At 45.0% G+C, this 27938-nt stretch overlaps 2 protein-coding genes across 2 annotated transcripts in view; both read left to right on the top strand.

Moving 5' to 3' along the window:
- Nucleotides 1-302: 302 nt before the first annotated feature.
- Nucleotides 303-27938, top strand: part of THADA (Thyroid adenoma-associated protein homolog) — a 33007-nt gene continuing 5371 nt past the window's right edge. Inside the window, exons 1-17 of the mRNA XM_028300153.1 lie at nt 303-411; nt 493-677; nt 2637-2830; nt 7571-7763; nt 8696-8851; nt 9974-10173; nt 12385-12499; nt 12995-13146; nt 14668-14832; nt 16383-16547; nt 17118-17193; nt 17990-18171; nt 18900-19035; nt 19854-20240; nt 20885-21037; nt 22156-22382; nt 24760-25020. Coding sequence (XP_028155954.1) covers nt 303-411; nt 493-677; nt 2637-2830; nt 7571-7763; nt 8696-8851; nt 9974-10173; nt 12385-12499; nt 12995-13146; nt 14668-14832; nt 16383-16547; nt 17118-17193; nt 17990-18171; nt 18900-19035; nt 19854-20240; nt 20885-21037; nt 22156-22382; nt 24760-25020 — 3056 coding nt within the window. The remainder of the gene's footprint in view (nt 412-492; nt 678-2636; nt 2831-7570; nt 7764-8695; nt 8852-9973; nt 10174-12384; nt 12500-12994; nt 13147-14667; nt 14833-16382; nt 16548-17117; nt 17194-17989; nt 18172-18899; nt 19036-19853; nt 20241-20884; nt 21038-22155; nt 22383-24759; nt 25021-27938) is intronic.
- On the top strand, nt 26152-26960 carry LOC114349669 (uncharacterized). The gene is made up of 2 exons (XM_028300131.1): nt 26152-26372; nt 26532-26960. The coding sequence occupies exons 1-2, from the start codon at nt 26349-26351 to the stop codon at nt 26805-26807; spliced, it is 300 nt and encodes a 99-aa protein (XP_028155932.1). The 5' UTR covers nt 26152-26348; the 3' UTR covers nt 26808-26960.

Raw genomic sequence — 27938 nt, 5'->3', positions numbered from 1 at the left:
CTTCTATGGTCGGCTACTGCACGCGACTGGACTGCCAGGGTAAGTGAACACTCGAGGCGTGATGACACAAGAAGCTGGACAAGATGACACGGTGCTCCGGCTGGCGCTCGTGAACCTACTGGGTTGACGAGACCTGCCGCGCTTGGATTCTCTCCGCGCTGGTAAACCACTACCCCCAGTGACTGGGGGCGTTCACCAATCCATATCCGTAACCCGGGGACACGTCCGATGGTAAACCCAAAACTGCACAAGTGCACACGGATGGGTGAGTGGACATTGTGCTGAAGCGTGAATACGGCGAGATGCCAGACACGGTGACGGATAGGACGCTAGTGCTGGCGCTACTGGCAGTAGAGCGTTGCAAACATACTCTCCCATCCAATGCTGCGAGTCTGAACAGACGCGGGACGCGTATACTGTGGCAGCTTTGTGACGTTACCATTCCCCCTATACTATAAATATTGTGTCTTTAACAATTATAACATCTCGCAGGCAACATCGTAGCGCTGGACAAGCTGTTCTGCTCGGTGTCGAACTTCAACAAGGCGAGCAAGAGCCATTACGTCATCCTGTCGTCGCTGGCGCAGGGGCTGGGCACGGCGCGTCTGCTGGCCCGCATGCCCGACGTCATCCGTGACGTCATCGGCGCGCTCACCGTCAAGGACGTGCAGTCTAGCGTGAGTATGCCACGCCACCTGTGCTAGCTTTTTCTTGTTGTGTCAACAACAAACCTACACAGTGTCAGTCCAAAACTCTGCTAAAGCCTGGTCCGTGAGCACGTAGAATTTATTTTGTCCAATGACCCCAAGCTACTCATCCTTATCGCTCGCGTGTAATTATATTGCTGTCGCAACTGTGCGACGGGCGCCCGCAGTGAGTGTGCGAGCGCGACAGCAACATAATTACGCGCGAGTGATAAGGATGGGTAGCTTGGGGACATTGGACAAAATTCTACGTGCTCACGGACCAGGCTTTACAAGAGTGGCGTTGTCATAGTAGGGAATTTAGTGCAATGATTTGTATGGAGACCCCTCCACTTTGATATAGAATCACGCCATTTCATCTTTTTTGCTCATACATTTTGACGTCGATAAAATATATCACGGCGCGCATCCTAACCAGGCTGAACAGATGTTATAACGTCACTATTTTCAAGCTTCAGCCACAGAATAATAATAAGTACTACGTACAGAAGTTTTACTTCGCGAAGGTATTTAAAAAAATGTATGCTCAATGTCATTAACAATATGGTGTAATTTAGCCTGTCTCAAGAGTCAAGCACCATTTTGTTGACAAACGTCAGTGATCGGCACTGCGCCGAAGCTATAGGGCTGACTTCGGTAAAATGATGTGACGTGAGGTGCCAAACTGCGTAAAATTGCAGAGGAAATACATGATTTAGCATGAATTTTCATGAATAATATTAACTACTTATTTACCTCTCAGTGTCTTGAGGCAACTTAAAAAAGTACATTCTGTGTTTTTATTATTATTTAGGCAGTTAAATACTGCACAGTATTTAGTACACCATTTTCTTTATTTTCTTCCATCATACACAAGAATACGCGTGCGTGAGTCAATGTTCGCTCGTATGTGAGGCCTTGTCGAATAGTATCCTGTAGGTGGGCCATCGTGCGTGTTTTGTTTTCGATGTAAACTCGCGGAGAGGAACAGGCCTGCTTCAGCTAAGTAACCATGTGCGCTATCGTAGACGTCAGATATTTTCTTGAAGGTTACTTATTTTGTCTCCTGTCATCCGATATGCACTGGAGGGAAGTCGAACCTCAACTTCGGACTCCTCCTATGTTTTCATTAATTTCGTTGCGGGTCCAAGAAATTTTCCCCGGGACAAATGACCTACACTGGTCGGGTTTTTATAAGGTTAAGCCGTAGATCCTGGCTACACAGGAGTTGCAGCAGCAGAATAGTCTCGTATCGCAGACATAAACTGAACGTGTCAGTTTGGCCGAACCATAATGTGATTGAAAAAGAGGCTGACAAAAGTGACTGAGTTTCTTCCGCCACTTCTTCTCAGCACCAGCCCATACGTTGTTCCGAAGTGGTGGTAGGGCAAGCTATATTTGGGACATGTATAAGTGCCCTGGAAAGGGCCTATACAGGGTGGAATTTTATAATGCCACCTGGAGGGAAAGTACTCTTAATACTGTAGATAGAAAATTACTCAAAGAAAACATTCCTTTGTTTTTCAAAACAAAGAGAACTGCATTTAAAGAATTTTGAAAATTTTTCGAAAATTCACTACTATACCATACAATTTTCTGTAAATAATTTAAGATTTCATGGTTTTCCTTTCATTTAATTTATCAAGTTTGTTAGAGAGATTTCATCCATAAACTTAACCCTAACGATCGATGCAATAAAAATACAGTGTGTAATTTTTAACAAATTTTAGTTGGTTCGATTCCCGGGTGTGTCATACAAATTTTTGGAAATCTTTGAATGCAGTTCTATTTCTATTGAAAAATAAAGGAATGTTTTCTTTGAGTAAAATTTTCTATCTACAGTATTAAAAGTACTTTCCCTCCAGGTGGCATTTCAAAATTCCACCCTGTATACTGAATAAACTATTTGAATTTGATCAGTCTGCCTATCTCAAGTATCTTTTGTGTTCGCAGGCCACCGTGACGCTAGAAACGCTGCTGAAGTACCACGTGTCTGGGGACGTCTCTACCGACGAGCTGTACGACGAGTGGGTGGCGCCGGCGCTCGAGCACGCGGCCTACGCGCGGACCCACTCCGCCGCGCTGTCCGCGCTCGAAGCGCTGCTGGCCAAGCTGCTCCGACTCCACGAGCCCATCGTCGAGCGGCTGTGAGTACGCGGCCTGCTGAAGTACCACGTGTCATTGGGCCAATTCGCTATTGGTCCAATTCATAATTGGTCCAAAATAAAAGGATATCCAAAATGAAAGAAATAAGGAGGTTATTCAACATTTACTATTATTCAGAAAAAAGCGAATTGGTCCAATTACGAATTGGACCAATAGCGAATTGGACCAATCGCGAATTGGACTAATCGCGAATTTGTGAATTTTTCACGATTGGCCCAGTTGCGAATTGGACCAATCGCGCCTAAACGGTCCGTGGGTGCCTCCACCGAGGTGCTGTAAGACGAGTGGGTGAAGCACGCGGCCTATGCGCGGACCCACTCCGCCGCGCTGTCCGCGCTCGAAGCGCTGCTGGCCAAGCTGCTCCGCCTCCACGAGCCCATCGTCGAGCGCCTGTGAGTACGCCACTTGTGGGCTGAGTGTGAGTTTACAACAAACGCGCTCACTTGTATGAAAATTTTAGTTTTTGATATAGCCTGGTCCATGAGCACACTCACTGCGGGCGCGCGTCGCACAGTCGCGACAGCAACATAATTACGCGCGAGCGATAGGGATGGGTAGCTTGGGGTCATTGGACGGGATTCTACGTGCTCACGGACCAGGCTTTAGTTTCCCGCTGTAAAGTCCGTCATACATTTAATGTCATTTTTTGACGAGCTCACTAGTGAGCGCGTTTGAAAAAAACACACTCAGCCCTCTGCTGAAGTACCACGTGTCAGACGCGTCCACCGAAGTCCTGTAGGAAGAATGGGTGGCGCCTGCGCTTGAGCAAGCTGCCTACGCGCGCACGCACTCTGCTGGCTAAGCTCGTCCGCCTCCACGAGCCTATCGTCGAGCGGCTGTGAGTACGCGCAGAGTAAATACAAATGAGTAGGTCATCTTCATAGAAACGCACCGAGCGTGGTTTGTATGCGAGCGCGCCAATACGTATGCGGCGCGCACGCACACACTGACAAAATTCGGCGCAACCACCACTGGCTCCCCACTAACAGAGTAAATACAAATGAGTAGGTCATCTTCATAGAACAAACCGCGCCCGTGCGTTTCTATGAAAATGACCTACTCATTTGTATTTACTCTGGTACGCGACCTGCTGAAGTATCACGTGACCGGGGGCGCCTCCACCGAAGTCCTGTAGGAAGAATGGGTGGCGCCTGCGCTTGAGCAAGCTGCCTACGCGCGCACGCACTCTGCTGGCTAAGCTCGTCCGCCTCCACGAGTCCATCGTCGAGCGGCTGTGAGTACGTGACTTGCTGAAGTACCACGTGTCATTGGGCCAATTCGCTATTGGTCCAATTCATAATTGGTCCAAATTAAAAGGATATCCAAAATGAAAGAAATAAGTAGGTTATTCAACTTTTACTATTATTCAGAAAAAAAGCGAATTGGTCCAATTACGAATTGGACCAATAGCGAATTGACCCAATAGCGAATTGGACCAATAGCGTATTGGACCAATCGCGAATTGGACTAATCGCGAATTTGTGAATTTTTCACGATTGGCCCAGTTGCGAATTGGACCAATCGCGCCTAAAACGGTCCGTGGGTGCCTCCACCTCGGTGCTGTACGACGAGTGGGTGGCGCCGGCGTTGGAACACGCGGCCTACGCGCGGACCCACTCCGCCGCGCTGTCCGCGCTCGAAGCGCTGCTGGCCAAGCTGCTCCGCCTCCACGAGCCCATCGTCGAGCGGCTGTGAGTACACGATTGAAGTATCACGCCTCCACCGAAGTCCTGTAGGAAGAATGGGTGGCGCCTGCGCTTAAGCACGTGGCCTATGCCTGGACTCACTCCGCCGCGCTGTCCGCGCTCGAAGCGCTGCTGGCCAAGCTGCTCCGTCTGCACGAGCCCATCGTCGAGCGGCTGTAAGTACGCGCAGAGTAAATACAAATGAGTAGGTCATCTTCATAGAAACGCACCGAGCGCGGTTTGTATGTGAGCGCGCCAATACGTATGCGGCGCGCAACCATGACTGGCTCCCCGCTAAATTTTGTCAGTGTGTGCGTGCGCGCCCGTGTTGGCGCGGCCCGTGCGTTTCTATGAAGATGACCTGGTACGTGACCTGCTGAAGTATCAGGTGTCTGGGGTGGCGTCCACTGAAGTTCTGTACCAAGAATGGGTGGCGCCTGCGCTTGAGCAAGCTGCCTACTCTCGCACGCACTCTGCTGGCTAAGCTCGTCCGCCTCCACGAGCCCATCGTCGAGCGGCTGTGAGTACGCGCAGAGTAAATACAAATGAGTAGGTCATCTTCATAGAAACGCACCGAGCGCGGTTTGTATGTGAGCGCGCGCCAATACGTATGCAGCGCGCACGCACACATTGATAAAATTTAGCGGGGATTAGCGGTGAAGTGTGTGTGTGTTGGCGCGGCCCGTGCGTTTCTATGAAGATGACCTACTCATTTGTATTTACTCTGGTACGCGACCTGTTGAAGTACCACGTGTCAGACGCCTCCACCTCGGTGCTGTACGACGAATGGGTGGCGCCTGCGCTTAAGCACGCGGCCTATGCGCGGACCCACTCCGCCGCGCTGTCCGCGCTCGAAGCGCTGCTGGCCAAGCTGCTCCGTCTCCACGAGCCCATCGTCGAGCGGCTGTGAGTACGCGCAGAGTAAATACAGGAGACCTGGACTTCTTGCTGTTGCATTTACAGAGTAACAACAAAAGTAAATACAACAGCACGAAGTCCAGGTCTCCTTCGGACAGCGCCTCCGTTGCCTGCGCTCGGGCACGCGGCCTACTCGCGGACCCACTCCGCCGCGCTGTCCGCGCTCGAAGCGCTGCTGGCCAAGCTGCTCCGTCTCTACGAGCCCGTCGTCGAGCGGCTGTGAGTACGCGGCCTGCTGAAGTATCACGTGACCGGGGGCGCCTCCACCGAAGTCCTGTAGGAAGAATGAGTAGGTCATCTTCATAGACACGCACCAGAGTAAATACAAATGAGTAAGTCATCTTCATAGACACGCACCGAGCGCGGTTTGTATGTGAGCTCGCTAATAAACGTATGCGGCCCGCACGCACACACTGACAAAATTCGGCGCAACCACGACTGGCTCCCCGCTAACAGAGTAAATACAAATGAGTAGGTCATCTTCACAGAAACGCACCGAGCGCGGTTTGTATGTGAGCGGGGAATAGCAGTGAGGTGCGCCGCGCTGTCCGCGCTTGAAGCGCTGCTGGCCAAGCTGCTCCGTCTCCACGAGCCCGTCGTCGAGCGGCTGTGAGTACGCGGCCTGCTGAAGTACCACGTGACCGGGGGCGCCTCCACCGAAGTCCTGTAGGAAGAATGGGTGGCGCCTGCGCTTGAGCAAGCTGCCTACGCGCGCACGCACTCTGCTGGCCAAGCTGGTCCGACTCCACGAGCCTATCGTCGAGCGGCTGTGAGTACGCGCAGAGTAAATACAAATGAGTAGGTCATCTTCATAGAAACGCATCGAGCGCGGTTTTTATGTGAGCGCGCCAATACGTATGCGGCGCGCAACCATGACTGGCTCCCCGCTAATCCCCGCTAAATTTTGTCAGTGTGTGCGTGCGCGCCGCATACGTGTTGGCGCGGCCCGTGCGTTTCTATGAAGATGACCTACTCATTTGTATTTAGGTACGCGGCCTGCTGAGTCCATCGTCGAGCGGCTGTGAGTACGCGGCCTGTAGGGACGAGCGAGCGGCTTGTATCCAATTGCATTTCCAGTAGCTTTGCGTATTGTGCAGACGTGACAGAAATGGCATTCCAAAGGCGAGTCAGGCTCAAAGTCCCGCAATCTTCACACTGGGCCACCAGCAACCAACGGATCATCTCTCATCGCGGCCAACCTTTGATTGGTTAAAAAACTTCCTTGTGAGTCATTTTAATGATGGAACGAGAAGGTTTCAGCACTCGTTTTAGCCAAATGACGTCTACTGCTGGACAAAGTCCTCCCCCAAGGATTTCCATACCGACCGGTCCTGCGCTGCCCGCATCCAAGTGATTCGCGGCTTGTATTCAATGAGGGCTATCGTTTTTATACTTAACAGTTGGCACCCCTGGCGATTGACAGGACCTTACTCTACAGTGGCGCCATCTTGATGAGTGCAATTGCGATAGTCCTCCTACCACTTTAGCGCTCACCAGTTGGTGCCACTGTCTTCGCTACTAGCAAGTGACAGGACCTTACTCTACAGTGGCGCTAACTGGTGAGCGCTAAAACGATAGCCCTCATTGCATTTCCAGTGGTCTTCCATTGTATAGATGTTGTGACACTTGAAGGCATTCCAATGGGTGAGCCGTGATCGATTGGTCATATGCTCCTCCCCTCAGTGACGCGACACGCGTACTGTCTCTAAACCCGCAACGACTCATGTCGATTGCATTGGTCAAAGTCAAAAAGTTGGAGTGATGTCGGTTAAATGACTCTTTGTAAGCCCTATTCGTAATCAAGAGATGTGGTTTCTATTTATAGTCATATTCTATAGTCAACAACGTTGAGCTGTTTCTTATACAGGGTGTTAGGTAAATGGGTATATGAGCCGACACTAGCCCATGTTAACATGGGCATATAAATGGTATGGTGAAGTCAGAAAATTGATATCTCCATTTTAATTATTTTAATTTTCATACAAATCAGATTTTATAAAATTTATTTTGTATGAAAATTAAAAAAAAAAGTAATAAAACTCATTTATTTCTGTAACTAAGCTTTAAAAAAGCACTTCTATGGAGCTATTCACACAACTATACTCCTTTCCATTCCAGTCTCCCTCACATCAAGATCGCGGAGCAACACGTGCGTTCCTCGGACCTCAAGGGCATCCTGCTCCTAGTGAACGCACTGAGGCGAGCGGGCGTGGCCGACAAGCTGGCTGGAGACAACCCTCCTGCTGATGCTTGGAAGGGGCTCGTCAGCTATGACGTGCTGAAGAGGGCGGCTGTGGATGCTGTGGATGAGGTGTGTAAAAACTTTTTTTGCGATCCACAGTCACAGATAGGCTGGGTTGCACCATCTTACTTTAACTTTAATAAACGTCAAAAATCTGTAAACACTAAACAAAAAACAACGTTCATTGTTATAGTTACGGTTAGTTGGGTGGTGCAACTCAGCCTTAGTTGCGGATCGCATGTTTCGTGCAATTACTCGTATGTAGTCGATACTATTTACAGTACCCGGCATTAAATATTCCACATCGACCTTTGGAAAGAGAATCGGTTAATTTCGGCTCGTAGGGCGTTATGTCTTTCGCACACTACCTATACGATACAAAACGTCATTGACAAAACATTATTCAATGAAAATATTGTCCGAACCCTTAGTATTTCTCTTCGACAAATACTTTAACACATTGTGAACCACTTTTCTTTCACGACTATAAAAAGTTTTTAGCAACTTAATTCACAAAATCAATTGCACACATTTAAAATAAAGTTTATTTTTACACTTTGACAACACGTCATTGTAAGTGATAACGCTCTACGAAACCGAAATTAGCCGATTGTCTCTTTCTAAAGGTCGATGTGCAATATTTATCGCCGGGTATTGTAAATACTTACCAATAATTTCAGACACAAAAGAATCAAACCCAATTGCAGTTAATTTTAAAGTAAACTTTAAAATAAATTTTGACGTGCCGTCTGAGGTGGTATATCTGCTCCTTTCGCTCGCAATCGAATAAAGGAGTTGTGTAGCATTTATCGTAATTCAATGATCGAAGTGTTTTGACAGGTGCCTAACCGTACCATTGTGGCTGTTGTTTTTTCTAGTAAATGTTTTGTGCCAGCTCAACCAAAGCACAATGTGTGTCATTAAATCGCCAGCAAAAGCGTTTATTTATGACAGAAGTGAAGAGTATCCGATTGTGAAATGTTTTTGTCTATTTGTATCAGACGCGCTACTTAGCGCTGGGCGTGGTGACGCGTTCGGCGCGAACAACGGAGGCGCTGTCCGAAGGAGACCTGGACTTCGTGCTGTACTTCCTCAAGTACAACATCAACTCGCAGGACCCGCACTTCCGGCAGCTCATACTGGCGCTGATACAGACCGTGAGTACTTTGTGAAGGCCACTTTGCACCAGACAGGTTACTTAGCGCTGGGCGTGGTGACGCGTTCGGCGCGAACAACGGAGGCGCTGTCCGAAGGAGACCTGGACTTCGTGCTGTACTTCCTCAAGTACAACATCAACTCGCAGGACCCGCACTTCCGCCAGCTCATACTGGCGCTTATACAGACCGTGAGTACTACCTTCACTACGAACTCCTTCTATGTTCTTGTGATTAAGTTCGTTGTGGGTCCGTTTAACTTTTAGTTTAACTTTCCTCCGGGGCAAACTTGACCTTCACTGGTTGAGTTTTTTATTGGCGGTCAAGCTGTATCCTGATATACAGTCTCCTGATCCTGGCTACACAGGAGTTGCAGTGGACAATTGGAGTAAACGAGAGGTGGGAATAGTCCCGTAAACCGTAAGTACTTTGGGGTAGAATGGAGCTTATCTGCTTGTATCGAGGGATGGCGACAGTTGACTTGTGGAAATATTGTGGTGTTCTGTGTTTGACCTTGAACAGATTCGTCCGCATGTAGAATGTGCACCATGTAGGAGAAAGTATCAGAGGATCTTTGTCCTAATTTCTTTTTATTTCGACTGTCACGTGATCTGAGGTGCACCTCACCGACACTTGCAAGTGTGCATCCGTTTCTTGGCTAATGGTCCTCAGTTTGTTGTTTCTGTAATCAATAGCGTAGCCTAGAATGTCTGCGAATATGTGAACTCTGCACCGATTTCGTTCGTTCGTTCGTTTCAGCCAAATGACGTCCACTGCTGGACAAAGGCCTCCTCCAAGGCTTTCCACAACGCACGGTCCTGCGCTGCCCGCATCCAGGCTCTTCCCGCGACCTTTACGAGATCGTCGGTCCACCTAGTAGGAGGCCTGCCCACGCTACGTCTTCCAGCCCGTGGTCGCCACTCGAGAACTTTTCTGCCCCAACGGCCATCGTCTCTACGAGCTATGTGCCCCGCCCACTGCCACTTGGTTTGCACCACACTGCACCGATTATTGTATTCGAAATAGATCACGTCCTATCATAAATGTCACGACACAACCCAACTAATCTGACCTTGTATTCGACATATAATAAGCCACCTACCTAACCTTCAACATGCTCCCCAGTTCACCAAGCGCCTGCAAGACAGCTACAAGCCGCTGGCCCGCAAGGACGACTCAGCCTGTGCTTACTACCGGGCCTTCCTGGAGCGGTTCCGCGCGCAGTGCTTCGCCAGCCTCGTGCCCGGCGCCTCCTACAGCCGCCGCAAGCTGTCACTTGAGGCGCTATGCAACGCAGATTCCGTCGACATGGACGGATATGACAGGTGAGATGACGTAATAGACTTGGCAAGTTCAGATGGTTGCGTTACGTACTTACGCACGTAACCTTAAGGAATGTAACGCATCAAATTGGCTTTCAACGTTGATCGAGGCTCCCTCGACGACCTTTCAACTTATTGCTCAAACGAGCAAATTCGTGAGCAGCCTCGCAATGTCCATTCTCTATGACTGATCTCGCGTTACCACTTGTCATCTGATCTCCATTGATGCACCACATTACTTTTCGCTCCTCACACCGTTTATCAATCTTAGAGCATGACAAGCTTCACCTTGGTAGCTAGATACAGCCGACGGAAGGTGACGTTAGAGGTGGTACAAGTATCTATACGTCGTATAGTTATCAGGTAAGAACAGAATTTGTTTCCTTTAACTAAAGATTTATTCACACCTACACCCGTAGTACATACATACATCATACGTTATAGAGCTTCGCTTTGATAGCATGATTGCGGTATTTTCAATAGCGTTAAAGCTGACACTACAGCTAGACGAGTAGGTAAGAAGTTTTTGTGATATTTCGACTTATCTACGTAGCCAACACAGCCACTAAGTACGTCACCCTCGGGGCAACTGAACGAACGAGATACGTAAATCAAACTATGTGCATTACATACTACCATTTGCTACTATTTTAGTACTTATTATTATTCTGTATTTATTATTTCATCAAGTACTTTCCGTATAAAGTACGAGTAATTAATTAGTCAACCAACAATGTCAGGGCTAGCCAGATTATTTGTGCTTTTGGTGTGTTCGTTGGCACAAATGTAATTTTGGCAATGTGTGTATTCCACTATTAGTATTTTATTTATTTATATGTTGTAGTACATATTATATAATATTATATATTTTACTAGCTTTCCGCCCGCGGCTTCGCCCGCGTGGAATTTTGTCTGTCACAGAAAAACTTTATCGCGCGCGTCCCTGTTTCAAAAACCGGGATAAAAACTATCCTATGTTCTTTCCCGGGACTCAAACTATCTCTATGCCAAATTTCATCAAAATCGGTTGCGAGGTTTAAGCGGGAAAGCGTAACAGACAGACAGACAGACAGACAGACAGACAGACAGACAGACAGAGTTACTTTCGCATTTATAATATTAGTTGGGATAATATTTTATTAAATATTTCTTACCTATTCTTGATCCTTTCATATGACACCATCTAGTTCCACTAAGCAAGATTACAGACTTTGATGAGTAAACCTTAACTGAAAAAATACCCACTCTATATTACAACATCAGTTTATTACTGTAGATTTAATTCCTTCCTTCCTTCCTTCTTTCCTTTCAGCCAAATTACGTCCACTGCTGGACAAAGGCCTCCTCCAAGGTTTTCCACAATGCACGGCTGGAAGACGTAGCGTGGGCAGGCCCCCTACTAGGTGGACCGACGATCTGGTAAAGGTCGCGGGAAGAGCCTGGATGCGGGCAGCGCAGGACCGTGCATTGCGGAGATTTAATTATGGATAGTAAATTAACGGAAAGGGCTCAGGAGTTTACGATTTGCTTAACCGCACACGTGAGAAACGCTCACACACAATCAGTAGCAAATTGGTAGCGCCCGCGCACAGTTGGATTCGTACCTCGTCCTGAAGGCTACCACTTCTACCACTTCTTCGAGATGCGCAAGATTCTTCTGACCCTCGGCGTGGACTACTCGCTGGGGCAGTCCGAGCTGGGCGAGCGGTTTGCAGCCATGCTGCTGGTAGCCTGGACGGATTTGATGAGCTTAGATGGCTACAACAGGTGATAGGGGCTTTGCATGTTGCTTTCGTGGTAATTTTTGAGGTCATGCAAGATCCTAGATATCACAAAACCGTCTGGTCAGCATGGGCAGGGTAGGCTACGAAGAATAGCTAAAGGACTAATGATGCTAAATTGTATATGCGTTATAGGTATTTTTAAAGGTGGTAGGTTAGGTTAGGACGTTGGAGATGGCTTTTCACGTTGTTTTCGAGGGCAAAAAGTTCGATCGTCATGTCAACTCATTTGTGGCTCTATTTTTTCCCCTTATAAAGAATGGCCTAAATCCTTATGAGACACATTAAGTAGGGACGTAGAGACAAGCTTGACTATCCAATTATTGTATTACAATGCGCAACATACGTTTTCGAACTCGATGTAAGATACTCGATCTCTCAATAAATTATAATCATTCTGCCTTTGTTATGCATAAAAATAATTTATTTACAGAGATTGGAAAGAAGAATACGTAGAAAAACTCCTTCTACACCTGGAAGACAGTTATGAGGTCAACAAATCTTTGGCGATGTGGATTTTGTCGAATGCCCCAGTTGATCTAATCACGGTATGCTTCAACTAATATTTTTTATTTTTATTTATTAAGTACACCAACAATGTCAAATTGGTTTACACATTTTTTATGATTCACATGGTTATTTTGTATAATGCATTCAATTACTGTCAAGATTTACCAGTACAGTCTAAAATATTAAGGTTATTAGTTTTTGTTGCAGTCGTATCTATGCTCTTCCCGCGACCTATACCAGATCGTCGGTCCACCTAGTAGCCCGTGGTCGCCACTCGAGAACTTTCCTGCCCCAACGGCCATCGTCTCTACGAGCTATGTGCCCCGCCCACTGCCACTTGATTTTAGCAATTCTGCGAGCTATGTCGGTTGGATGCGGGCAGCGCAGGACCGTTCATTGTGGAAAACCTTGGGGGAGGCCTTTGTCCAGCAGTGGACGTCATTTGGCTGAAACGACGACGTATCTATGCAAGGTGTCACAGAGTTAAGCTTGAGTCTTTGTCGCCTTGACCATGTTTTTATTCAATTTTGTAGAACCGACGCTACAGTGTCAGCCTGGACGTGGATACTATCATACGGCAGGCGTCGTCGATGAAGCCGACCGACTGTTCGTCCGCTGCGTACAAACTCGTCTTTCTGCAGAAAAAGCTACCAGAATTGGTGTTGGCAGGAGAAGAAGGAGAAATGTAAGTGGGCATTTATTTTTTTATTAAAGTACGGCCAACTAGCAGCGACACAAAAGGTTCATTCGACTGTCGAATTGACAATCTATTCTGTTTCTTCCCATCTTGTGTATTTGTCGTAATGTCTCGTTCTCCCGCCAATTATGTCAAAGTTAGACGGGTTTGTCAACATTCGGACATCCATTTTAGAATACATAGTTGTTGCAATTCACGAGGACGAATCTGTTACTTGTCGGTTCTTATTTTATTATTCCGATATATTTAAGTATGTATATGAAAAAGGGGTAGGCCTGTTGCCATACACAGGGCACATTGTGAGGCAGAAATGTTATTATTATTCATGTTATTTAATTTAAATCTACATTTTACAATAATTCAGATTATAACAAAAACAAAATTCGATAAAACATCTATTTTAATGGTTTGACAGATATTTTTTAAAACTATATTGTCTGCAAAAATATGTAATTTAACTATTAAAAAGTTATGCACCTCTGCTATCCCAAATTTAAATGACATTGGGTTTGTTTACATTTGGTATCGCTTCTCGTTGGCCGTACTTTAGCACTGTTTTTTTTTCAATGCTTTCAAAGACGTTGTATAAAATTAAATTACTTTATAAATTTTAAGGTCTTTCTATTTTAGTTGAAATGGAACGCAAAAGTTTATTTTATTTTATTCAATAAGTACACATACAGGCTACAGTTAATTACATAACAAAATACATAAATGTTTTTTTTTTAATGTTATAATAATTGTGTTAATTGTATTGTTATTGTTTGTTCTCTGTAGCTGTGCCTTATACAGGGTGGAAACGTTAAGTGATCTCACTCGATTATTTCTTAACTATACAAGATATTAAAAAACTGGTTACTGATCCTGAAAGTGCTTAATGAACTCTTTCAAACGGTACCAATAATAAGTTACAGAATAAACTGGATCTATCTGAAAATTCAATGTTTCCAGCTTCCATACTAAATGTATGCCAGACACACAATATTAGAAGTGTATTTTTTTTAATTTAATAATATATACTTAAAATAAACTCGTAAATTGTATTCTTATTTTAAATTATTAATGAAAAACATTGGTTTTAGGCTTTACTTGCTATAATATTGTCAAGAGATGAGTGTCATGACTGTGGTAGTACTAAATGTATGGAAGAAGGAAACATTGAATTTTTGGTTAGATCCAGTTTATTCTGTAACCTATTATTGATACCATTGGATAGAGCTTGTGAAGCACTTTTAGAATCAGTAATCAGTTTTACGATATCATATGTAGTTTTTAAAATAATGTGACTTTACCAAATGTATGGAAGCTGGAAACATTGAAGTTTCGGATAGATCCAGTTTATTCTGTAACCTATTATTAATACCGTTTGATAGAGCTCATGAAGCACTTTCAGGATCAATAACTAGTTTATTGATATCTTGTATAGTTTAGAAATAATCGAGTGAGATCACTTATCGTTTCCACCCTGTATAGATAAATAAATAAATAAATATCTCTTGTTGTATACAGCACGGCAGCGGAGCCGGCGATGTTCGCGCTAGTTTCGCGGCTGGTGCGCGAACTTCGCGCGCAACTGGCTGTGAGCGCGCGCAGCGTGGCGGCGGCGGCGCGCGCGGCGCCCATGTACGGCGTGCTGCACTGCGTCGGCTACTTCATGACCCACTGCGACCCCGCGTGAGTGGAGCATTCGATCCGAACGCCTAAGGCCTCATCCTCAAATTTAGCGGGCAGCGGAGCGGCGACGGTAGCGGCGCGGGAGCGGCAGGATCTTATGCGTAAAATCAAATAGACCGGTTCTCGAAAACAGCAGCGCGGGAGCGGGCAACGAGCGGGCAGCGCACTTCTTCTTTTGCCCACAATAAATCGAACGCTAGGAATAAATTTGAATCGAAATAAAATTGTCGTCGTCGTTCAGACATTTCGTTTGCGAATAAAAACAAAATATCTCGACAACACAACCCCGAACACAACACTTCGCCGCTAAAGCGCTGCGCGAGCTGCCCGCTTGTTTCGAGAACGGGGCTGCGTTGCCCGCCCCGCTCCCGCGCCGCTGCCCGCTAAATTCGAGGCTGAGGCCTTAGGCTCAGAACACACGGTGAAACCCAACTGCAACGAATAGTTTCTACGATAGCGTCCGTTGAGTGACCACACATGACGCGACCAGTTTGACCAGTTCAAATCGGTTTCAAACTGGGCGCGTCATGTGTGGTCTCTCAACGGACGCTATTGTAGAAACTTGATGCAACTCAAAAGTAACTAGAAGTTGCAGTTTTGTTGCAGTTGCGTTTCACCGTGTGTTCTGGGCCTTAATCTCAATCGATTCGACGGCCGCGTATCGAGCCGAGCGGCAAAATGTGGCTTAACCGCGGCGACGAATTTTGCCTCGCAACGAGTCGTGCCTCAGGTTGAGACAGCGTCTCCATTTGAGCCACCGCATGTCGAGGCGCTCCACCTGAGTCACCTAGTGGAGATCTGAGGGCTGAGTGTGAGTTTTCATCAAAAAATGACATTTAATGTATGACAGATTGTACAGCGAAACGTTCAAAAGCTTTTATACATTTTTTAAACGCGCTCACTAGTGAGCTCACTCAATTTTTTTTTCACACTCAGCCTACTGGTCTTAGACTGACGCTCCCTGTCCACGGGAGCGGAGCGAGGTGGTGGGAGTGGTGAGTGCCATAAAAAATTGTACTCCACCTCTGTGGACAGGGAGTTGCAAACTAGTTTATAAAATTATACTAAACTAGAAAGCGGAGCAGAGCCTAACGCTTCACGTATGACACACAAATCCGCTTCGCATACCTAGCTGGACAGACATAACTCGCAATTCTACTATCTCACTCCGCTTCGGCGGACATATTTCTTTTCGGTCAATCAATTCAAGTACACGATACGAACGAAGTCTGTACGAAGTGGATGTGAATCCATGCCAGCATAATTATGTGATTTTCGTTTGACAACACATGTGTATTGAGTTTGAGTATCATCAAATCACCTAAAGTACGGCCAACTAGCAGCGATACAAAAGGTCAATACGACTGTCGAGTTGACAATATATTCTGTCTCTTCCCATCTTGCGTATTTGTCGTAATGTCTCGATCTCCTGCCAAAATATGTCAAAGTTTAACGGGTTCACCCATGACATTGGGTTTGTTTACATTTGGTATCGCTTCTCGTTGGCTGTACTAATTCGGTTTTCTAATAAGCCAAAATTTTGCTTTCAGAGTTCTAGCAGGCGACGACCAATGGAGAGCGCTGATCGCTGAACTCATAGATCTATGCTTGCTAGTGAACCAAAGCGTGGCTTGTGTGGTCAACAACGCGTCACCCGAGGGACACCTGCCTATGGACGCTGGTGGCATCGCAACAGATGACTACGGCAACACGGGGTGAGATTCACAGGCTGCTGGAGATTGAAATATTCATACTTCATCTGCAAGCGTATTTCTTAATTTTACAGATTAGCGCTAGGCAAATTCTTCCTTAGTTAAAAACTGCTGGATTTTCATAATTGATCTGCGAGCGTATTCTTCCAAGACAGATGTAGCTAGGCAATTTTTCCCATAATAAAAGAGCGATAGGTGTAAATTGGCTTGTCCTTAAAAACTTGATCTGCAAGCGTGTTCTTCCTAAGGCACAGATCTTGTTAGGCAAATTCTTCCTTATTGAAGATGTATAAATTGGCTTGTGCTTAAAACCGTCCTGCTACTACGATTGGCGCAAATCATTATCATTGTTCACAATCCCAACATTAATGAATATCACTTTTCCTCCTTATTAAATAAAACCAGAATCTCTTTTTAACTTAACTGTCAAATAAGATCCATAGAGTCATCCAAAAAACTTAGGCCTTAGTTGACCTTGGTGTCAACCAGACAGTGGATTGGATTGGGGGTACGTGGCTATAAGTTATTTAACTAGAGGCCTTTATCTACACATTTCTAAATTCTAAATTCTAGTGACCTGAGACTAGAAGATGGAAGACCAGTTACAGCTCAAATGGTGCTTCTATGTGCTTGGAGATCAGTGAAAGAGGTTAGTAATAATCATTTTCATTGTGAAATTATGAATGAAATATATAAGTTGGGCAAGAAAACATTAATAGCCTGAACACTAAGAGATTCGATGAGGGAAAGTACTTACAGGATGGAAAAATTGGTGTTATATTGAACATGGAATCATACTCGCTTGATATACAGAACCTATCGTTAACACACTTGTTTGGTAACTTTTGATTTACATATTTAGTTTGCTTTGGCGAATACCGAACTTTACGACCATATTTCGTGGCACTTATCACAAGCATCTCCATTCTTCGAAAAATACTTAGGTGTAATAGTTTGTCCCGGCTAATGTCATGAAGTATAATAAAGGGCATTTAGGTGACTTTATAACATCTGTAAGTTACTTGCCTTGAACCCATCTCTATTCCACCAGTAAGCCATACATAATTGGCATAAGACTTTTTTACATTAAAATATGCTCTATAACTGATATGTGTATGTATGTAGATTATAAAGTGAATATTAAATTACAAACATGGATAAAGTAATTATAATTACCTTGTGTAATTTTATGTTTATTTTTAAAATATTTTTCTTTTTTATTTCTATAAAACTTAATAAATTACATAGTGTGGCTGTGGGTATACATTTATGTGCTTGTGACTGTACATTATAATACTTTTTATATTTTCTTCAGACGACTTGTACAATGTTCCCATTAAAATAATAAAAATAAAACTAACTGTACATGCAGGGAGCAGTTGTGAGGTAAGCTGTCGCATTTGGTTTCTCCCTCTCAGACTCGGCCCATCTTCGTTGATCCCCAGGTGTCAAACATTCTCGGCACGTTGGTGGCCCGGATGAGCATCGAACTGGAGGACGAGACGGGCTTACTGTCGCACGAGCAGCTAAATCGCATCGGCCAACACTTCACCCAACTGCTGGCTGAGACCAAACATCGGGGCGCGTTTGAGCAGGCGTATGTGGGCTTCTCCAGGATGCTGACCAGGTGAGAAAGATATTTTGCTTGAAAGAAGCTTCTATGTCATCATTTCAGCCTCTTAAAGACCACTGTAGATCGTGCCAATCACAAAGACGCGCCCCACCATTCTTTCGCTAATGTTTGAGTGTTATCGGTACACGCTAAATTATCCATGAGTGCACACGGACACTACAATAATGACGCTCGGATTGCTCGGATCAAACTCCCCGCACCCCGCGCTTCCCTCGACCAAAAATTGGTGGGGCGCGTCTTCGTGGATGGCACGAGCTATACATAGTGCGATGTCCCGCTATCTTCTTCAGATCATCAGGCCATTGTCATCGAGATGTCTCAATTCAAGATTTAACAATCAAGAAAAGATAATTCTCGTCTTCTCCACGCAAAATCTTCACATTCGTATCTTTCCCTTTTGCAAAAATCTCTCTCTTTTTCTCGTTCATTACTTTTCACTTTGCTCTATGTGTTCCGTTACACTTACAATCCCACTTATGTTCTGAAGTCTGACGTGTGTGAGCTTCACTGTCATGTATCAATCTGAAAAATGTTCAATTACTCAAAGTTACATACATACATTACTCTCTGTAACACAGTTTTATACTTCTGCAGGGGTCATCGTTGTGTCCATTGTATCTTGTACCTTTGCTGTTGTTATATCAAATAAATTACTGTAATAATTATAGTGTAGTGCCTGCCTCTTGATATTTGTGTATAATGGACCGTTCCACTTCCGCCAGGCTGTGGAGGTGCCGCTCGGAGGAGCTGCACCTGATGCCGCGTATGTGGTTACGGGACTGCATCCGCGTCATCTCCGCGCCGCAGCCCGGCCTGAGTGCTACACGACGCAGCGCCGGCCTGCCATACATGATTATGGTAGGAAACAGGGATGTTATGGATATCCGTAACCGTAACCGAAACTTTCGGATATCCGAAATAAAAAAATATCGGAAACCGTAACCGCAACTGATTCAAAAGTTTCGGATAGTTTCGGATGTAGGCAGTTTAAATTGTTTTTTGTATAGCATTATATGTAAAGGCAAAACAGCCTGATTTACCTTTATAATGCCATTTAGTATTAATTTTTATTACTTTTTCTTCGATGTAAAGTGTGCGGCCATGAATAACCATGTATTGGACAAGTATTGCAAATTGCATTCTAAAGCACAAATATCCGTAACCGTAACCGAAAGATTCGGATATCCGAAATAAAAAAATATCTGTAACCGTAACCGAAACCGGTATAATATTATTCCTATGCCCGTAACCGTATCCATAACCGAAACTACTTAACCATAACATTCCTAAAGCATAGGACATATTTTGAGAGGTTCCAGAAGATTCCAGAAACTGATGTATTTGTCACCGTAAAATTGTGAAGTCACATGACATATCCATTACACCTGCACACTATACCACTGCCGAAGTCCGGCCTCAATAAAGAAAAAATCTTTTAATTACTCCTTTAAGCCAGCGACTCAAAGTGTGTCTTGCTCTTGGCCTAACATAGGAGATGTCGCTATAGGTAGACGTCTTCTTATATTGGGTTCAGGAGCGCCGGGTAATACTAAAACGGAGACCGTGAGAAGAACAGGGGACAGCCAAATTTAAAAAAAAACGTACTCAGTTAAACGTACTACCTAAATTACTTCGGTCTTTCGGCTGTGATCTTTCAATCTAAAATTTTCTTACAGGCACTTACCACCACCGAAGTGCAGGTGGCAGGTAGCCCCAAATATCTACCACAATGCATGACTGCCCTTCTTCGCCTCGCCAACTACGTCCCTAACCCAGACGTGTATCCTGCAACAAGTAATGCCGAACAAGTGACTCTTGATGCAGAGCCCGAAAATGTTCCTTCCACTTTAAATACTACTACACATGAGCCCAGTGACCGAGCTAATGCTTCGGGAGCTACCAATCAAGATGAGCCGCATGACCCATACGTGGAAGTGAGAACTCACAGCATGAACATTCTGCGGGCGCTGTTTAAGACGTCAGCTTTGGAGGAGGCCCTGGGGGGATACGTTGGGGAGGGGCTGATGGTCGCACTGCGAGGCTTCGAGAGGGAGACGTGGATGGTGAGTTTTCAAATATTTTTTCTGGTATGTTTAATATTTGATGCATGTCTCTTTGTCTTTTAGCCTTCATTGCAAAGCACAAATTACCAGATTTTCTGGTATATGTAATTTACTAGAGATAGAGGGAAGCCTACACTCACCATGCTGGCTCGACGTATTGGTTCGAAAAGGCGAAGAGTTTTATTAAAAGCTTCCCAATTTCCAATTATTTTATACAGACCTCTTTGGAAATCGTTAACGCAATCAGTAGGATCGCCAACGTGCACGCAGGCGCGTTGGTTTGGCCGAACCTTTACACGCTACTGTTTAATGCACGTCGATCCTGATTTGAATCTCATCCTTCTTTTATATGTGTACTAGCAGCCGCCCGTCACTTCGTACTCATGCATCCCGTTTTACTCCCTTAGGGGTTGAATTTTACAAAATCCCGTCTTAGTGAGCATCTACGTTCTAAAAGGAACCCTCATGCAATTTTTTTTTCGGACTGAATGTGTGAGCGGGTTTTTCAGCTTCACCTGACAATAGGTGAGCGCAGATGGCTCTCAACCTCAAGAACCCTCATGCAAAATTTGATACTCCTAGCACTTGTAGTTCCTGAGATTTCGTAATGAGTCACTCAGTGACCTTTCGGTTTTCGCGTGCAGGAGCGCAACAGTTCCACGCTGCTGTTCAGTGCGCTGATGGTGCGCATATTCGGCGTGGACCGCGCGCGCCACTCCGACTTGCCCGCGCTACGAAACACCATGACCGGTCGCATCTTCTTCCTGCGCTACCCGGCGCTTTACGACTTCATACTGGTACGTATTTTATTGGCAACTAAATATTTTTTTTTATGTATGTCTTTGTTCCCTGAATCTGTTGTTGTCAAAATAAAATTATTTTCTTTCTTTCTTTCTATTTAGCTATAGGTCAGCCATAGGCTGGTTTTAGTGTCATGCGGACCGTCTGGTGCGGACCCGCTCCGCACGGCCAATCTGTATAAACTTCTAGGGAGCGTTTTAGAGTAATGCGGGCCGGAGGAACCGCTCGCTCCCTAGCCGTTCATACAGATCGGCTGTGCGGAGCGATCCGCACTCACAGTCCGCGTGACACTAAAACCAGCCATATAGTTTGCAGCATCCACAGCCGTTGGAAGAAGAAAGGTCTTCGAGTGGCGGCTGCAGAATGGAAGACGCAGTAAATAGGCGTCCACTTGGGGAATCGATAACGCATTTGAATTTTGAATTTGAAGAGAGATGATGCTAATGAGGGTTTTCGCGAATGAAAAATTCGCCAGATGGCAATAATAATAATAAATATCCTTGGACATTTTACATTGCGCTTCTAGTCCCAAACTAAGCACTAGAAAATGGGTATAAACATACTTAAATACGTAGACGCGAGGTCCAAATGCTGCATGATTGGTTATTTTTGACATGACATTGACAGATATGTCAAAATCCACCAATTACGCAGCAGTCAGACCCCACATCCACGTCCCGCCATCTAGCGGATCTTTCATTCGCGAAAACCCTCATTCGCTAGGGCGAATTATGGGAGAGGGGGGCTCATGTTATAGTACTGGACATTATTATGATGCTTTTCGATACATTTTTAGAAGTTAATTTGTTTTATTCATAAATTTTTGATGGTATTCGTAGAGGACTGACCGTAATGAATGAAAGTTTTCGCGATTGAAAAATCCGCCAGATGGCAATACGTAGACGGGAGGTCCAAATGCTGCATGATTGGTTATTTTTGACATGACATTGACAGATAGGTCAAAATCCACCAATCATGCAGCATTTGGACCTCCCGTCTACGTATTGCCATCTGGCGGATTTTTCAATCCTCATTGATTATAAACGTAACGACTATTGTACTTTCGTTACACCAAGCTTCCGCAAAAATAAACTAAAGTCCTCGCTTCAAATAGAACAAGCTGAAGGAGGCGAACGAATCGATGGAGCACGAGCTACAGCCGGCTCTGTGCCCGGTGCTGCTGCTGCTGGGCCGCCTGTACCCGTCCGCGCTCGAGGGCACGGCGTCGGCGCTGCGGCTCGTGGCGCTCCTGCCGCTCGTCGCCGCCGCCGCCCGCAGCCCCGTGCGAGCGGCGCGGGAGCTGGCTGCGCGCGCGCTGCTGCCGCTCGTGGCGCCCGACCAGTCAGTATCCTGCTCCGTCCATTGTGTGCTCGTCGCCGCCGCCGCCCGCAGCCCCGTGCGAGCGGCGCGGGAGCTGTCTGCGCGCGCGCTGCTGCCGCTCGTCGCGCCCGACCAGTCAGTATCCTTTTTTTTTTGCGCAGGAAAATACTTTGCGTATACCCGCCGCCTCCGGGGAAGCGACGGGTTACGTGGGACTCCATTGTCGGGTGGCAGCAATAGCGGCTGTCACCCGACAAGTATACCCACTAAAAACCTGCGGTGCACCCTCCGCGTTTTACTGGCACGACGTGGGGTCCTACAGATTCAGATCACGCCGTGCCGACGCATGGCCCAGCCTTTGCCGGGCCTCCCGCGCTAAAGAGGTCTGCCGGTACACTGGCAGACCCCCCCAGACAGGATGGGATGCAATGTGGGTGATGGGCCCCCCGGCCTAACACCCACTGGTCTCACCTAGGGAGGCGGAAGGAGGCGAGCGAATCTCCTCCTTCTTCCCCCCGGCCGTCTGCGAACCAGTCAGTATCCTGCTCCGTCCATTGTGCGGCTTGTGGCGCTGCTGCCGCCTTTCGCGCCAGACCAGTCAGTATCCTGCTCCATTCATTAGCTTCTAGCTCAGGGGTACCCAATCTTTTTCAGCACCCTAAGGCCGGCAATACACGGACCGCTTGAAGCAGTCAGGGTTGACAGCTTCAAGCTGCGACTGCACAGTGAACTGCAGAGTTCTATGGACGCACATACACGAACCGCTCGAGCGGTTGCAACTGATTCGGGCGTTCGACAGCACGGTGAATTTTTATCGTGCGGTCAAGCAGTCGCCAGCTATACACTGATTGCTCGAGCTGTCGACAGCTCTCGCGCAGTTGGAGGTAATTGCCCACTTTTTAAATTCCACGGCGCGCGCGCTTGTGATTTGTTGAGCAGTTATAGCTGGCAGATTCAAGCTGTTGACTCTTGACTACAAGAGCGGTCTGTGTATGTTGATCACTGACTAACTGCTCGAGCTGTCCGTGTATAGCGGGCCTAACCAAAAGATATAGTCGAAAAACGGGGGGGGGGAGGGGGGGTAAAGACGTAGGAGAGAAAGGGTATCAATGGTTTTCAAGCGCCAACGCGACGTAAATGATTGTTGACTCACGGCGCCCCTCTACTTTGGGAACCCTTGCTCTGGCTTCAACACTAGATGGAGCAAGCGCTGCACCTAGGGCCGGCAGCGCTGCCGCCGTTCGTGACCGCTCGTTGCGTCTGACTGGTCAGTATCGTTTCTTTGGACCACTTATATTGTGCCGCTTTGAACCTGTATATATTTTTAATAACTTGAAAGAAATCGAATAATTGACCGAGGGGAGAATCGAACACACGACCTTTCGCTTGCCGGGCGAACGCTGTGACGTCTTAACGCTTAAAAAAATTCATAATTATAGTATGCAATAAAGAGTTTCTGACTTAACGCCTATTGAGACAAACGAAGGCTATCTTTTGTTTTTGGTCAGATCAAATTCCCTCATACGTCACACATGACACAGGCTGAGTTGCACCACTTAACTTTAACGGTAAATTTGACGATAACCAGTGCTTTTTGTATGGAGTTTGACAGATTTTTGACGTTTGTCAAAGTTAAAGTAAGATGGTGCAATCCAGCCTTAACCCTTCTCGTGTTAGAAATTCCATTTATTTCAGAATGCAACACCGATCTTGTTTGCCTCGATCGCTATACCATCCTCAACACAACAAAAAAAATTCTTGCGATTTGTACATTAAAAATATGTCAGGAAAAGACTACCATATCAGGAATTACTAACCGAATATAATTTACTAGACTTAAATTGAGACGTGCACAATTGGAAACAATGCTACTATACGACATATGTCACAACAGGTACGACTGTATCGAGTTGACTAATGAAGTGTATTATAGAGTACCTACAAAAGCAAATATGAGATCTACACATTGTAATGAGTTGTTCTCAACTACAGCTTGTCGGACTAATGCCGGACTGCGATGTCCCATAAACAGAATGTCATTAACGCACAACAAACTTTTCAATGACTTGGACATTTTTGCCTCTACCGTTGGTAAATATAAGAAACTTGTCACAGACACCCTAATTGCCGAATTAGACAAATAAACTTGACTACCTAGCTTGTATGTATCATCATCACTAACTTTTGAGTTGTATAAATTAAATGGTATTAGAACGAGTAGAACTAGAGTATGCGCCGGATGCCTAGACAGGCTCTGCCCCATTAAACATTTGTAATCTTAAATTGTGACCAACGTTGTTGGATTCATGATAAGCACTATCCATAAAACTAGCTTTTAAGAATACATATTGTGAATCTGTTTGTGGTCCAAATTAATAAATAAAAAAAACACTTCCAGATACATGGCGTTCGTCGAGGCGTTGCTTAACGTGATCTCCGACCCGGAGATCAAACGCAACTATTGCCATGGCGTGTTACTACAGCTCACTCGACTGCTGGACGCTCGTCCGGACGAGGCCGCGCTGGAGGGCGAAGCCCTGGCGTGCCTGCGCCTCCGCCTGGAGCAGACGCTGTGGATCGTCGAGCAGGCCGACGGAGACCACGCCTGCTATGTCATCGCCGACGAGTATGCGAAGATGATCAATATGCTGCTGTGGAGGTGAGTTAAAGAACAAAATAATATACTTTTAACTCATAATTAGCGGTTGTTATATTTGTACCAGCTACTTCAACCGAAAAGAGGAGTGGGTTGTTGACAAACGTCGCAGAAATCAGTAAGTCATAGTAATTCGTAACTGGTCACTAAGAAGTACTAAAGCCCGGTCTCCGAGCAACTGTGTGATGGGCGCCCGCAGTGAGTGTGCGAGCGCGACAGCACCATAATTACGCGCGAGCGATAAGGATGGGTAGCTTGGGGTCATTGGACAAAATTCTATGTGCTCGGCGACCAGACTATAATCGCAACAACTGAAAACAGTAACTCGCAACTACTAATTATCGATGGCTCCTACATATGGCGTAAGTGAAAAAATAGATTTTACAGGAGAGCCATTTAAGTGGCCAGAACCATATTTTTGGGTCATATCTTCTGACCTACTGAAACGAATTTAATGAAATTTCACATTTAGCCGTAACATGTAATGCTTTTGCTACTGCTGTTATCAATTTATATATTTTTCTTATACAGGGTGTCCCGTAATGTAACGTCAAGCCGAAACTGGGTGTTGAGGCTAGTTGTGCTGGTTATCAGAAAAATATAAAAAAAAATCTATGTGGCATGTTTTCAAAATAATAGGCATTTAAAAAAAATCTAAAAATTCTACTCCAGGTGACGGTCCTTTTACTCGTGTTGCCACAAATCTTCACTTTTTCCAAATTTTTTTTTTGTTATGTAACCCTGAATAATGCTTCTCTAAATTGTTATCAAAATTACAAAACCAGCTGCTCCAGCTTGGATGAAAAAAATACATTATTCCCAAAAAAAATATCCAAATAAAAATTTTGCCTAGNAATGGCTATAGCGTAACTACCTACCCATTTTTTGAAGAAGTGACTCTGGATCCTTGTAAAGACACATTTTTGGGGTAAAAACCTTTCCTTTAATGAAATGAAGTTTAAAACTAGGCTTTCAAATGGTACCTATGTTGGTGGGAAGTGGGGATGCATACGTTTGATAAGTGCTTGTCGCGGGAGGTGCGATTTATTTGATGCCGAGTGTAGTTCAATATCCCTCCCTACCTAATATTTAATTGTGAGAAGCGGTCAGCGGGTGGACAATGCTTTAGTGGCGTTTATCATTGGTAGCGATTTATGTCCAGCTATTCGAGAAGGAGGAATATTCTATCTATACGAGGTTTATTCTTTTCGATGCTGATCAAAAATGACTCGTACCCAGCTATGTAATTAGGTAGGTATTCTTTTGCAGACCGTCTCCAGACTCTTGGATATAGAGTCGACCTCGTGCAAGTTCTTTTCGTTAATTATTGCATGCTGGAGATATGCGGACACGAGGTCAGTTTTTATATCATTTGTTCTAGTTCGTTTTATGTAGGTACCTGTAGAGTTATGTGTTCTTCCATTAGAATAAGATAACATCATTTTAATGTTATTGGGGTTTCATAATATTGATAACCGACTTGGAATTTGGATTGTATCAGTCCGAAATTTCAGGTGTTTCGCTGCAACATCCAGAACTTACTATTTAATATGCCTTACGAATCGGACCCCGTGTGCCAGCGAGCGGTCAAGGCGGTTCAACAGGCGACTGTCATGCTAAATCGCGCTCGTAACCACTTGTGGATATGGAAACTCATTGAGGAACAGATCTTTGTGCGAAGTGCGTACGCACCCAAGGACTTCTGGACAACAGAAACAACGCAGTTAACGCCGTTTTCGACGTGCCTGGACTGCGTGAAATGTTGCGGTATACTTGCGCAAAAAAAGTAAAACAATAAATCAGAAACAAGTGGTTAGCGGAAAACTAAATAACTATCAGCAAATAAATAAAGTTGTTGTAAGGCGTATAAAATATAGCCTGAAATAGTTTGCTGATCAAACATTTTACTTCGTGGACTACACAATAGGACAAACCAATTTAAGTTCTTTTTACAGCAGCCGTATTCGGCTTATTCTAAATAAAATTGTGTTATTACTTGCGATCTTTTATTGAGTGCTGTTTTAATAATTATGTGATTAATTCATCATTTAAGCATAATCTTTGCGAGGCCCAAGATTGATCCTTTTCTTTTGGAGAAAGACTTGGTTCTAATTAACCATCAAGTTAGGATACGTATGAATTCTACCCAGTTAGTGCGAGTCAGAATCACGGATTAAACTTTTCGTGCTTTTGAATTATCGTCTCCCTAACTCTGGCAGGACCAAGTGTCCCTTTCTCCTGTAGGTATCCTTTTTACAAGCTTTATATTGACTTCGCTTGTTAGTTATTTAAGTAGGTAGTTTTCAGATGAATTGTTTGCTGTTTCATGACTCATTTTCCCCACCATGGACCTATAAAAAAANAGCTGCGGCGTGTATACTGCAGATTTCATAGAGTTTTGCAGTTTGGAATTGTACCCTTAGACTCCGCCTTTATCCGAAACTATCAGTAACTTTTGAATCAGTTTCGGTTACGGTTACGGATATCCATAACATCCCTGTTGCTAAGTAAGATGGCTCTCTCCGTCCCGCTCATACCTTTTAAAATGGCTTCTCCACCTCACTTAAGCCAGAAACTTGAATTTTGGGCACATTAGAATAATATTTTTAACCAAGGTAGATAGATAAAGTTAAAAACGGGACTATTTCCAAAAAACCAAAAATTGTCGACAATTACAGCAAAAATTTACCAAGTGTTATACCATTTTGGAATCCTTACTAAATGCGCCAAATTATGACGTCACTTGCCACACTCGCGTAGTACAATTTTTTTTCAGTACAGTCAGTTTAAACTAGGCAAAATTTTTATTTTGATATTTTTTTTGGGAATAATGTATTTTTTTCATCCAAGTTGGAGCAGCTGATTTTATAATTTTGATAACAATTTAGAGAAGCATTATTCAGGGTTACATAACAAAAAAA

The sequence above is a fragment of the Ostrinia furnacalis genome, unplaced genomic scaffold, assembly GCF_004193835.3.
Source record: "Ostrinia furnacalis isolate ACB-3 unplaced genomic scaffold, ASM419383v2 OfSCF0695, whole genome shotgun sequence".
Lineage (NCBI taxonomy): Eukaryota > Metazoa > Arthropoda > Insecta > Lepidoptera > Crambidae > Ostrinia > Ostrinia furnacalis.
Note: the sequence above shows the minus strand (reverse complement) of the source record. Positions and strands in the feature narration are given on the sequence as shown.

Excerpts from the sequence above, each read along its gene's own strand:
- LOC114349669 (XM_028300131.1), top strand. The coding sequence starts at position 26,349 with ATGCTGGAGATATGCGGACACGAG. Across the intron at positions 26,373-26,531 it reads TGGAGATATGCGGACACGAG|GTGTTTCGCTGCAACATCCA; the intron begins GTCAGTTTTTAT and ends CCGAAATTTCAG.